Raw genomic sequence first — 14,253 nt, 5'->3', positions numbered from 1 at the left:
GTGTGTGTGTGTGTGTGTGTGTGTGGTTTCTCATATAAAATGGTCTGTCTAGTTCATTCATCTGTAGTGCACACTACTGTATCTTTGCTTGCCTTTGCATGTAAAACGTCATTCAACAGAACTATAAATATGACAGATTGAGTTACACATAGCTTAGATATGTGGTATTGGTATGTCTCCAGTGAAAGTATTTACAACAGGCGTTCGGCTACAGTGATTGAAAAGGGAACTTGAGCTCAGTTGGACCTAAATACCAACTGATCGACAGTCTAGCGAGATGGGGCCACAGATACCAAAGTAGTGATTCTTAAATTAGTGTATCTGTCAAAATAAGACAGAGTGAGGGCAGTGTACTGCACTTGACCTCTCAACTGTAAACCTAACAGGGGACTGAGGATTAAACCTGGGTTCAAATAGAATTTCAAATAATTTCAAATACTTTATCTGAGCTTAATTGAGTATTCCTGGCTTAACAGACCAATAGATTATTTCCGAAATGGCAAACCCCGCCCACATGGCACGAATGGCTGGCTAGAGTAAACACTCAAAGTATTTGAAAGGTTTCAAATAGTTTTTGAATCCAGGTCTGGGGCACGGTACTACACTGTCTTAAAGGGTGGCTGAGGATCATCAATTTTGGCCTACTTGTTTTCCCCCGTGGACATGGAAAACAGCTCAGAGGTGGGATGAAATCAATTCAAGCACAGAAAAGTATCTATAGTTACAGATTCAAACTTTTTTTTTAAACTCATGAATTTAATTTCCATCAAATTCCCTGAATGGACTGGGATTGAAATGAAAGTAAAATAGATTTCCACCGTGAGGCTGCCTGGGTCATGGGTATACAGTGTTAGGTTAAGTGAGGCACAGAAAGGCGAAGGAACAGGATCTGAGTGCGCACGCACGCACGCACGCACGCACGCACGCACGCACGCACGCACGCACGCACGCACGCACGCACACACACACACACACACACACACACACACACACACACACACACACACACACACACACACAGTGAAGTTAAGTGAGGTAGAGACATGTGAGAGGACATGATCTGAGTGCACACACTGCGATGGCCTTGGATCCAGTCCAGACTGCCTGCTGTGCCAACCTTCAATCATTTTACTACCGCAACAAAGAATGCATAATTAAATTACAACTGGAGACGCACGCGTAGCACCTGACAACTTAAATTACTGTGTGTTATGGTTATGGGAGACAGATCCGACAGGGAGGAATCATACCTGCATCCAGACACTATTACTATCTCTTACGCACACACGCACGCACGCACGCACGCACGCACGCACGCACGCACGCACGCACGCACGCACGCACGCACGCACGCACGCACGCACGCACGCACGCACACACACACACACACACACACACACACACACACACACACACACACACACACACACACACACACACACACACACACACACACACACACACACACACACACACACACACACACACACACACAAAACCACACACACACTTAACTGCCAAAGAATGCTCTGCTAGTAACCTCAGAGGTAGCATGTTGATGATGCCTACACTAGCATATGCATCATCATTTCTCAGCACTCAGGGAAAGGAGAATAAGTCATAAAATGTTTCCTCTATAACGTATCTCTATCATTATATATCCTCTCTCACTCTTTTGATGTGTTGTTCTTCTGCCACCCTACATTCTGGAGGCACGACACAGTAGTAAGCGGTACACTGCAGCACACTCAGACTTCAGGATTCAATAAATAACTTAAGATGAGCTCCAACCAACCTGTTTCCTTGGGATTTGGTGTTTGATGGAAAGGTCTCTATTGTAAGTGACAGGTGATGGTGGCAGAAGGAGGATGTAATTTGGGACCGTGGTAGAGAGAGGATGCAGTATGTGTGTGTGTGTGTGTGTGTATGCACACACACGTTTTTGTGTCTCCCAGGCCTGCTAATCCTACCTCTTCTCCATACTGGCAGGGGGCTCTGGGGTCTGGATTCATGGATACAACACATTAGGCCTTGGAGGGGAAGCACGTCAGACACAGACACCATGTTTCTGTTGGATGGCGCGAAGGAATTCACTTAATTGTGGAAATGTAAAAAATTCAAGCAATGAAGCTGGAGAAATTGAATGTAAACCAAAAGCTAAACAGTTCCCCTGTGGTAAAGTAAACTGCCTGGAGTGGAGTGTCAGATAGGGAGCCATGACCAGCCCTCCTCCTCATCCTCCCACGCGGTTGTCTTGGGCTCTCCCTCTGGACAGACAATAGGCTCTGTGTCTACTGTTGACCCATTTCTCACCTACACTACACACGCATGTGCATATTATACACACGCATGTGCACACACACGGGGCAAACACACACACACACGCAAACACACTGATTCCTCAGGAGGAAAAGGGGGTAACACCCTGGAGATGCCAGAGCTGAAGTGTGCAGCAGCCCTTTGAAGTTAATCCTGTGCATAAGCACGTACCAAACACATATCCCAAATTACACCCTGTCCTGCTTTGATCTCTAATACCCACTGCCACAACAGAGGTAACAGGTGTGTGTGTGTGTGTGTGTGTGTGTGTGTGTGTGTGTGTGTGTGTGTGTGTGTGTGTGTGTGTGTGTGTGTGTGTGTGTGTGTGTGTGTGTGTGTGTGTGTGTGTGTGTGTGTGTGTGTGTGTGTGTGTGTGTGTGTGTGTGTGTGTGTGTGTGTGTGTGTGTGTGTGTGTGTGTGTGTGTGTGTGTGTGTGTGTGTGTGTGTGTGTGTGTGTGTGTGTGTGTGTGTGTAGGACAGGAGTGTGTACATGTGGAGGCCGAGGTTGCAGCAGGTGCAGCGTTGGAAGGCCACAGTTGCACTCCTTGCTCCAAAAGGCCCAGGGACTAAACAGTTGTTGAAGGTCATAGGCGCCTGGTAAAAACATGTCTCCACGAGACCTGACGACGGGTTGATGTTGTCAACACGTCATCCACAGATGACTCCCTCGCCTGCCATTAAGTGTGATGAGGCTCCGGCTGTGTCTTGGGTTTCTATCTAAACCCCTTCTAATTCACAGGAAGACACGCGCCAACAGAACATCTCAGTCCGGTTAGGTTGCCTCTCACAGGATTTAGCACGTTTATGTCCCACACATTAAAAACCTGTTCACAAATTTGTCTGTGTTTCGCCGAACTGTAAGACTTACACGCCAGAGTTTGGGTTTTCCATCCTTTAGTAAAGGATATTTATCGGATTAAAGATGGAGCCATGGCAGTAATATGTTATGAAAACATAAACGGGTTGGGTTGACATGGTGGAAGATGGATGCAATTAGCAGGGTTAGATGATATCTGTATTGTGAATATTGAGGCGGTTGGAGGTGAATTATCTAGGGCAAAAGACTGTGACATTAAACATACGGGCTCTCAAATCAAGTGGGAGAAATTCAGGCAGAGAAAAGGGTACTTGAGGTTAAATTTAAACAGATAATACACAGATTATACAGGGATATAAAAATAACATTCACAAAGATAAATATATAAAAAGCATTCATTATTTCTTTGATTTTCAACAATTTCCTATTGCACATATCACCTGTCCATTCAGCATACACATACCACAAGAATCCACAATCCTTTCAAAAAAAGAAAGAGAGATGTACACTGTAAGAATTGCAAATCAAATGTCACTTCAAGAAGCTCAACGTAACAAAGACACAAGCACAAACGAGGACCAGCTTTTGATTGAACATTCCTCTGAGATCCATTCAACTCATACAAAGACTATAATGTCCACACAAACACCAAAATCCTCTATGATCATCTCAGTCTCTTAATTAAATGAACATGCTTAATAAGGTGTAAGGTGCATTGTGGTGCGCACCCATTCGTAAAGGCCCAGTGCAGTCAAAACATTTTTTTTTCCTGTGTTTTGTATTATATTGTGCAACAGCTGATGAAACTAACACAGTTTGATCAGTATTATTTCCTGATAGTTGCTTGTTGAAAATACAATCTAAACAGGATCTAATCAGCAGGTTTTCATGGACTTTTGGCTTTTCTGTTGACATCACCATTTACAAAGAGAGTTCCAAACATCTCTGCCAATAACAGCTACTTTTCAGTTTCCCCTCTCCACTCAGACCACTCCCAGACAGTCTATTTTTGTTCATTTTAATGGAATAATATTACAGTAAGGTACATCATTGTTACCCAGAAATGATTTGATATTGATATAAACACAGCTGCATTGGGCCTTTAAATGTAACTAATGGTTGAAAATAAGTTAGCATATAGATTGTTATAGTGCACTTGAAAGAAACCATACATATCACCATTACAAAATAGCTTATAAGACTGAACACAGTGAGATCCATTTTACAGGTCATTTATACATTTGTTAAAATGTGGTTTGGGAGTGTGTTGGTCATTGGAATATAGTTGTGAAGATGTGAGAGTTCATGCTCTCTAAGGCTTTAAGAGTTAAAGCTTTGCAATCCAATAAAACCACATCTCACTCAAAAATACAAAGGTGATCGTACCGTATGTATTTAAAAAAAGGCAAGACGTTTCAAGCAGGTCAATATTGAGAAGACTTGTGAATATCCACATATCTAGATATCTGGGGACACCTTGTGGTAGAAGCCTGCTACCGCAACTCTGCCAGTGCCTGTAAAGCACAGTCCCCATTCCAGCTCTAGTCTAGCTGTTTCCTGTTGATTCTACCACAGACACTGACCCTGCCCATTGATATAGACAAAATCACCTTATCGATTCCTGATATCATCGTAAGTGCTGTGGCTTATCATGATCATTACAACGTCATAGAGCAGGAAGAATCATATCCACAAAAAAATGTGTGAAGTGGTGGAAATATGTGTCTTGACCTGGCTCTGGATTTTACTACCACTTCACATCTTTTTTTGTGGCTATGATTATCCTCACAATGTTCTGAATGAGATAGGACTTTTGTAATTTTCAAAGCTAACTATAGTATAGAGGAGATTTTATAAAAGCGTGCAGGATTTTGATTTCTTCTCCTCGTCGTCCAATCCAGCGGCCGACTCTTTCCTGTTGGGGTCATTCAGCTCGTCAAAAAGTCCGCTGTCAATCATTTCCAGTTGCCATGCAATGGGCACCGCTCCCGTGTTGAACTCCTTGAAGAATTTGTCATCTTTGTCGTCAAACACGACACCCTTAATCTCAGAGAAATCTTTGATGTCCCCCGTGTCTTTGGCGTAGACCACGTTGGGCTTGGGGACCCAGGGTGGGTCGATCAGCCCCGCCTCCAGTCGAGGGAAGTTAATGCCTTTGAACCACTCGTGCTTCCTTGGGTCCTCGTTCCTGGATAACAGAGAAACACACTGAAGTCAGAGAAATATACACCCCCCCCCCAAAACCACCTTATGTGATACCTAGAACTGACCAGGAAAACCTCTAGAGGGCCCTAGAGTTGTTCCTGGTCCGGCCATGTAGTCAGGAATATCTCTGGGCTGAAACTGCGGTCAGCTCTTACTTGGTCCTGCATCCCAGACGCTCGTCAATTTTCTTCTTGAGGAAGAGGTTGATGATGGCTTTGGTGCCCTCGTCAAAGTTCTTGTGCTCGTACTTGCATTTATCCTCGAGGGTACGCCGTGCCACCTCCTCCTTCTGCACCTTCTCCTTATAGTCCTTGAAGGGCAGGCGAGCTGCTACCATCTCGTAGATACTGCAGCCCAGTGCCCACCAGTCCACTGACATCCGGTAAGGCTCTTTCTTCAGGATCTCTGGGGCCATGTAGCCACTTGTGCCTGCCTGAGGAGAGGGAGGAGGGGAGGAGGAGAGGACAGAGGTTTGATGACAGAGAAGGAAACAGAGAAAGAGAAGTGAGGGGTTAGGCCTAGTTCTAAGGTTCCATATCATAGCAACAAAATGCTCTGTGTTAAATCAACTTTGGACTAGAGCACAATGCTTCACTTAGTTAATGCGTGGCAAATTGGTTGTGGCATAGCACAACTTTTGATTGATTTATGAATTGATTCTACCCTGCAAGGAATCTCTTAGAATGGCGGGGATCTATGTATTTCAGAACTACACTGTACGTTCCATGTGTGGAACCTAACTTCTTGGTTTAAAATGAGCTTTTTTGTTTAATTTCTGTTTGTAAGTTTGTTTAAAATGTATGTATTGAGAGACGTAATGATGGGCATGGGGTGAGAGAAGCACCGAGCGGGAAGAGGAAAATGGTGTACGTATGTATGGGTGTGTGTGATATGAATGTATGTACAGTGGGGGAAAAAGTATTTAGTCAGCCACCAATTGTGCAAGTTCTCCCACTTAAAAAGATGAAAGAGGCCTGTACCTTACATCATAGGTACACTTCAACTATGACAGACAAAATTAGAAAAATAAATCCAGAAAATCACTTTGTAGGATTTGTAATGAATTTATTTGCAAATTATGGTGGAAAATAAGTATTTGGTCACCTACAAACAAGCAAGATTTCTGTCTCTCACAGACCTGTAACTTCTTCTTTAAGAGGCTCCTCTGTCCTCCACTCGTTACCTGTATTAATGGCACCTGTTTGAACTCATTATCAGTATAAAAGACACCTGTCCACAACCTCAAACAGTCACACTCCAAACTCCATTATTGCAGGACCAATGAGCTGTCAAAGGATACCAGAAACAAAATTGTAGACCTGCACCAGGCTGGGAAGACTGAATCTGCAATAGGTAAGCAGCTTGGTTTGAAGAAATCAACTGTGGGAGCAATTATTAGGAAATGGAAGACATACAAGACCACTGATAATCACCCTCGATCTGGGGCTCCACGCAAGATCTCACCCCGTGGGGTCAAAATGATCACAAGAACGGTGAGCAAAAATCCCAGAACCACACGGGGGGACCTAGTGAATGACCTGCAGAGAGCTGGGACCAAAGTAACAAAGCCTACCATCAGTAACACACTACGCCGCCAGGGACTCAAATCCTGCAGTGCCAGACGTGTCCCCCTGCTTAAGCCAGTACATGTCCAGGCCCGTCTGAAGTTTGATAGAGAGCATTTGGATGATCCAGAAGAAGATTGGGAGAATGTCAGATGAAACCAAAATATAACTTTTTGGTAAAAACTTAACTCGTCGTGTTTGGAGGACAAAGAATGCTGAGTTGCATCCAAAGAACACCATACCTACAGTGAAGCATGGGGGTGGAAACATCATGCTTTGGGGCTGTTTTTCTGCAAAGGGACCAGGAAGACTGATCCGTGTAAAGGAAATAATGAATGGGGCCATGTATCATGAGATTTTGAGTGAAAACCTCCTTCCATCAGCAAGGGCATTGAAGATGAAATGTGGCTGGGTCTTTCAGCATGACAATGATCCCAAACATACCGCCCGGGCAACGAAGGAGTGGCTTCGTAAGAAGCATTTCAAGGTCCTGGAGTGGCCTAGCCAGACTCCAGATCTCAACCCCATAGAAAATCTTTGGAGGGAGTTGAAAGTCCGTCATTTTGTCTGTCATAGTTGAAGTGTACATATGATGAAAATTACAGGCCTCTCTCATCTTTAAGTGGGAGAACTTGCACAATTGGTGGCTGACTAAATACTTTTTTGCCCCATTGTATGTATGTGTGTGTATGTATGTATATATATATATATGTGTGTATATGGATGTGTATATATATATATATACGTGGGTATGTGTATGTGAGTGCTGTTTTTTTTCTTGTTGCTTTGTCTCCGTTGTTGTATCTCTTAATTAATATGGGTGAAAACTGTGAAATTCCAATAAAAAATATTGTTACAATTTTTGGGGGGATTCTACCCTTACATAGGCCAATCTACCCTTATGCTCCTCATGCCTTTTATCAGGGACCTTGTATCCCTGAATTCTACCAAAGCTCTTTTGTAACATCAGCACCACATGCCTGCACCAGGTTTCCCCTGCACCAGCCTCCAGTAGGCCCTCTATTGAGGCCATGTCCTGATCTGAGCCCCCCCTGGGCTGCACTACTCTCCACTGAGTGGATACCCACTGGGACTGAGCCTCTCCTCGCAGACAGATCACAGCCACCTCTGAGTAATGCTAAGATTAGTGGGCTGTGGGCTAACGCGCTGAGCCCCTTGACCAAGGCCAATCCCCAATGGGACAAGCCTATTTTAGGCCCCAATGGGACAAGCCTGTTTTAGGCCCCAATGGGACAAGCCTGTTTTAGGCCCCAATGGGACAAGCCTGTTTTAGGCCCCAATGGGACAAGCCTGTTTTAGACCCAATGGGACAAGCCTGTTTTAGGCCCCAATGTCTCACTCAACAGTGAGTGAGTGACTGAAGGTTAATGAGAGTGAAGTGTGTTGTAGTTCACGGACCAGTTCCAATTCAAATATAGGCAAACCTTTTTATTGGCTCCTCAGATATTTGTATGTCATTGCATTAATCAGGAGTCGGCTGTATATGAGTGAGGATAGAAGTGTCCCTTCTATGGATCAATGGGGAGCCTGAGTCATAGACAGTGACAGAGAGGTCAACGTCATGGACATAACTAACGTGGAACAGGTCACATCCCACTGGGCACACCACGTCATTTCAATGTGGGTAATTGAGTTATATTTGGTTGAGAGGTGAGACTACAATCTATATTCACCCACTCAAAAAGACAGGCAAAAGTTAGTTGAATTTCCAATGTGTTATCACTATGCTTTCTTTCAACCACCTAAAAGCACAACCCAAATCCAATGGAAAAAACATTTTGGTATAGTTGTCATCCAAAAGCACAGCAATGTTCAAATGGGAATACAATGTTAGATAATGAGTTCAGATGAATGTGTTATCACTGCTCTCAATCTAATGGCAGAACCAAATGACCTGGATTGCAGTGGAGATAACATTAAAATGACCTGGATTGCAGTGGAGATAACATTAAAATGACCTGGATTGCAGTGGAGATAACATTAAAATGACCTGGATTGCAGTGGAGATAACATTAAAATGACCTGGATTGCAGTGGAGATAACATTAAAATGACCTGATAACATTAAAATGACCTGGATGCAGTGGAGATAACATTAAAATGCTGGAGAGATAACATTAAAATGGAGATAACATTAAAATGACCTGGATTGCAGTGGAGATAACATTAAAATGACCTGGATTGCAGTGGAGATAACATTAAAATGACCTGGATTGCAGTGGAGATAACATTAAAATGACCTGGATTGCAGTGGAGATAACATTAAAATGACCTGGATTGCAGTGGAGATAACATTAAAATGACCTGGATAACATTTGCAGTGGAGATAACATTAAAATGACATGGATTGCAGTGGAGATAACATTAAAATGACATGGATTGCAGTGGAGATAACATTAAAATGACCTGGATTGCAGTGGAGATAACATTAAAATGACCTGGATTGCAGTGGAGATAACATTAAAATGACATGGTGCAAGTGATCAATTCTGTTTGAGATTCTTCACAGATTAGTACAGCAATTGTGAAGATCTCCACAGACCTGGAGGGACCTATGCATGCTATATTAAACACGCACACTTTATATGATTACATACGAAGTAATAGTATAGTATATTTACAGTAATCTCAAAATGTGGCAATGGATGTGTTATTCATCTTAAGGTTGAATGCTACATTAACTTGTAAGAAAGCCTTAACTTTAGGATATTTAGTGTATCACAAAAGTAATATTGAATGGTGTTTGGTTGACAATGCAACCAAATATCAACATTTAAAGGAGATTGTTCCATCTGAGCCACTGGCTTAATCCCATTCTTTAACATTTATTTTTGGTTGAGTTGGAGATGTGAATTCAACATATAATTGGTTAACTTGTCAGGCTATTTGTTCTATTTCAGAGATGTATCTTCTCATTGGATAGTTTCATCTGTGCCACTGAATTTAATTGCTGTTTGTTTACAAATTAGTCATTTGTTGTTGGATTCACGTCTTCATCTCAACCAAACGTCTAAATTGAAGAAGAAGACTAAATCAAATCAAATGTTTGATGTGATTTAGTCCTATTCCTGAATAGATTTTTGTTTGCGAATCCAACATGTCAATTATTAATTTGTAGACAAACTGGAATTACAGCCAGACTAAATCAGTGTCACAGATGGAATTATCCAAGCAGAAGAAACATCTCTTTCAAATGTTGATATTTGGTTGTGTATCATTAAATATCATAACATTTTCAATCAACCAGAGCCTGAAACCTTAGGCCTATTGTTTCAGCTATTTTTAATTAACTTCAGCTGTTGATGACTTTGCAAATGCTATACATGCCTAAATAGCATAGTTAATGATAATGAGTGATAAAGTATGGTCACATTTAATTTGCTCTGTTAAATCTATACCCTTTGGAATGACTTCAATAGCAACAGTGAATCTATCTAGTTTTTAAGTGGAGATCTCTCAACACACTCAAGAGGTGTGGAGGTGTGACCCAGCCTATTGTTTTAGTCTGATAATGGATATAACTTTGAAGATCTGACATTGTTTTAAAGGTACAAACTCAACATATTTTATACATGGTTTGTCTATGTTGATATTTGGTTACCATGTGGAAATTTCACCCTCAAAACAATGGTGACTTTTTCCACGTAGATTCCAATCACAAATTATCACAAATTACGTTGAAACAACATTGATTCAACCAGTTTGTGCCCAGTGGGATGGTAATGATGTAAAACCCTGGTATTATGGATAGATCCCTATCCATAGATATATCACTATGTAATCTCACATGAAATAGCATGTCATCTCACCCTAACTCTAAAAACAACTCAATCATTGTTAACATAGAGTAATGAAACATTTTATAAAATTTAACTAGGCAAGTCAGTTAAAGAACAAATTCTTATTTACAATGATGGCCGACCGGGGAAGTGGGTTTACTGCCTTGTTCAGGTGCAGAACGACAGATTTTTACCTTGTCAGCTCAGAGGATTCGGTCCAGCAACCTTTTGGTTGCTGGACCGACGCCCAACGCTCTAACCATTAGGCTACTTGCCGCCCCAAAACAAGGATGGAGTTCATCTCAGCCTATCAGAGCTCTTACCTTTTGATTGATGGTCTTTTCGCCAGGCAGCTCCACCGCTAACCCCAGATCCGAGAGTCGACACTGGCCGAAGCTGTCCAGTAGCACGTTCTCTGGCTTCATGTCTCGGTACGCTATATCCATGGCGTGTAGGTGGAGGATTCCTGTGGTGACCTGTGCAATGTAGTAATTGATGCGGCCTATTTCAAGGCCTTTTTCACCAATGTTATAGATATGGTACCGGAGGTCGCCGCCGTTCATCAGGGTCATGACGAGGCACAGGTGGGTCTTGGAGTCGTAGGCATAGGACAGGTTCACCAGGAACAGACTGTTAACCTTCTCCAGGATCTGTTTCTCCAGCAGTGCCATGCCCTCACCATTCTTCTGCTTCAGACGCTTCTTGCACAGCTTTTTGCAGGCGTACATCTGGCCTGAGTTTTTCACCTGCACGGCACACACCTATGCAGAGAGATGGAGAGGGACTAAAACAAATATGTTTGATAAATGCATGTTAAGATCACCCAGTTAGAACAAAACGTTCTGGGAATCACATGTTTCTTTGAGCTTGGTGAGAGCGTGGTTGTTCTATGGTTTTGCATACACATTTACACAACTTTCTGGGAATGGTGCAGGATCGTTGCTTACTTTTGGAACATTCTCAGCACATTTAATGGTCGACATTGGGCACAGAAAAATTCAAAAACTCCGCCCCTTTCTTAATTTTTAAACAGAAATGGGGTGTGTCTTTGGTGGTTCATCGATGTGCCATTCTGGTCATGCACGCCGCGACCGACGTCGCTAGTTCGTTAGCTAAGCTAGCCACTTTAGCTAGCCAGGAACTCCTCCAGTAGTGTTGACGTCATTTCACTGGGTTTGTTTTTGGACAGAATCTGTAGAGATCGGTAAGAAATGGCACTTCTGTAGCCAAATATCTTACTCATCCACTTTGTTTTTGTTTTTAAGCACTAAATGACCTGGTATGTTGGTGCATTGATGAGTTATATAGTTTAAAGCCATTATTTTAGATTTTTTGATTAATTTCATTAATTTAACAGAACATTTCCTAAAAGTTAAAACACAGTTACATTTAATTAAAATGTTGGTAACGTTCTAGGAAGATTCTCCAACTTGGTTGCCATTGGGAATTTTCTCAAATAGTTCAGAGAATGTTAAGATTTTTTTTCTCTTCTGTTCAGTATTACAGCATAAAGTTTCCTACAGGTTTCCAGCGCCCACTTAATGAGTACTTGTTTCCTTTGAAATGGGGTCTGTTTGAATAGACTAAAATTAACAGCTTTATATTAGTTGTGGACGAATTCCATGGATGGACAACAGAATAACAATATAATCTCACTGACGCCATGTCACAATAAAAAAGGTGTTTGCATGATTAATGCCTGAGCAAAGGAATTTCCATGTGTCCTATCTGTGCTTGGAGACTAAAAATAAACTAGCATTGTTATTAAAAGTCTTATAGAAACATGTTATCAGAACGTTAATAAAACCTCCCGGGAAAACTTTCAGGGAACCATAGTAAAATGTTCTCAGAACCTTCCTGCAACCTAAAAATGTATGTTCCCAGAACAGGTGAAATTTTTTATTCCGTTCTCAGAATAAGTTTCACCGGTCAGGAAACGTATGGCTTCGTTCCCAGAACCAATTGGAAACCAAAAACGTAACATTCCCATGACTTTTAAGGAACCAAATGTGTTAGCCGGGCAGTATGTAGTTAGATGAGGTACAAACAATTATCCCTTTTAGTGACTTCTTCATTTGTATTTGTACCATCCCCATTCTCACTGTAACTGTTGCATACCCTTAGAAAAGTGCTAAAGCTGTTTTTAAGTTTAAATTTTTGAACTGTAATATTTCACTACCGTTTTCAGTTAGGCAGCTGCACTGTAGACTTTGTGTGGACTTACCTCTCCAAAGCCTCCCTTACCCAGGGTCCTGAACTCATAGAAATACTTATCAGTGATTTTCTGTTTCTCGTACTCTTTCCACTGCAGGAACTTGTCAAAGTTAGGGCTGGTCTGGTACTCTGTGAAGGGCTTTTCCTTCAGGTACTCCCGTGTGGAATCCTTCACCTTGCCCATCATCACGTCTTCAAAGTCCTTGTCCGACACCGCCTTGCACTTGTCCGCTACCTCTCCCGTCAGGTAGGACAGGAAGTTCTTGGAGTCAGCCTTGCAGAACTTGTTGATGATGTTCATCCTCGCCTTATCTTTGCCAGCGCCTTCTGCCAGATCCCAGTCGATTAACTCGTCCAGGAACTCTGCGGCCGCCACGTACTGCGGGTTGGACTCCAGGAGGAACTGTCGGAAGAACTTCTTCCCTATGGGCTGCCTCTCGCAGAGCATCTCAAATTCTTTCCCAACCGTGGCGCGGATGGACACACACTGTTCTGGCTTGGGCAGGGACAAGCTACGTCGCCTCTTCCTCATCTCTTTTTCGTCACCCCCCTTAAGGTAGGCCGTGTTCGCCACCAGATTATCCAATCCCCCCATGTCACACATGTTTGCGGCTGCTGCGTTGGGTTGTCCCTACTACACAGTGTGGCTGAGCAGGGAGCTAAGGCCGCTGTAAGATGATGCTAAGACTGTGTTCTTTCCCTGTGTGTGCTTCCCTGTAGTGTTTCCAATTCTCTCCAGGTCCCTGCTGGGACTGAGCAGCTCCGACACCTGCGTCACACCAGAAGACATTCTCTGACACAATCACGTAATGCTTCATCTAGAATTAAAACGCACATCAGGGATTTTCTCTTAAGTAAGTGTCTGTGTGCTCATTCATGGACGCTGCTCACGGAAAGGAACTTATGTGGTTTCTAACTTAAGAAGCTTTGGTCGGTCTATATTTAGCGGGATACTAACTTAGATGGGGACAATGCCAGCGTAAGTGTAGTGAGGTGTTGACCTGGGTGTCATAATATTATAGATAGAAAGATGTGAACTAAGAGTTAAAATCATTTTGGCTACACATTGAGGTGATAAATGACTATTACATTTCAGAAGATAATGTCTGGTTTCGGAGAGCAATAGATTTAATGACATAGACATAGGGCAACACTACTGTGAATTCAATTCTCTCAAGAAGTAGTGAATGTTCTCTCTCGAATAACCACTTCAGCTATAGGCTATTTCTATTCTGTTATGAGAAGAGAACACATTAATTTACTCCACAAATCAAATCAAACGTTATTTGTCACATGTGGCGAATACAACAGGTGTAGTAGACTTTACAGTGAAA

General features: G+C 42.5%; 1 protein-coding gene across 1 annotated transcript; it reads right to left on the bottom strand.

Moving 5' to 3' along the window:
* Nucleotides 1-3,444: 3,444 nt before the first annotated feature.
* Nucleotides 3,445-13,678, bottom strand: LOC123992889 (rhodopsin kinase grk7a-like). Its single transcript, XM_046294503.1, has 4 exons — nt 12,930-13,678; nt 11,029-11,466; nt 5,497-5,774; nt 3,445-5,324 (listed from the first exon to the last, which is right to left on the bottom strand). The coding sequence occupies exons 1-4, from the start codon at nt 13,521-13,523 to the stop codon at nt 4,988-4,990; spliced, it is 1,647 nt and encodes a 548-aa protein (XP_046150459.1). The 5' UTR covers nt 13,524-13,678; the 3' UTR covers nt 3,445-4,987.
* Nucleotides 13,679-14,253: the final 575 nt, after the last annotated feature.

The sequence above is a fragment of the Oncorhynchus gorbuscha genome, linkage group LG13, assembly GCF_021184085.1.
Source record: "Oncorhynchus gorbuscha isolate QuinsamMale2020 ecotype Even-year linkage group LG13, OgorEven_v1.0, whole genome shotgun sequence".
NCBI classification, from domain to species: domain Eukaryota; kingdom Metazoa; phylum Chordata; class Actinopteri; order Salmoniformes; family Salmonidae; genus Oncorhynchus; species Oncorhynchus gorbuscha.
The sequence above is the reverse complement of the archived record's forward strand: the minus strand, read 5'-3'. Positions and strand labels throughout refer to the sequence as shown.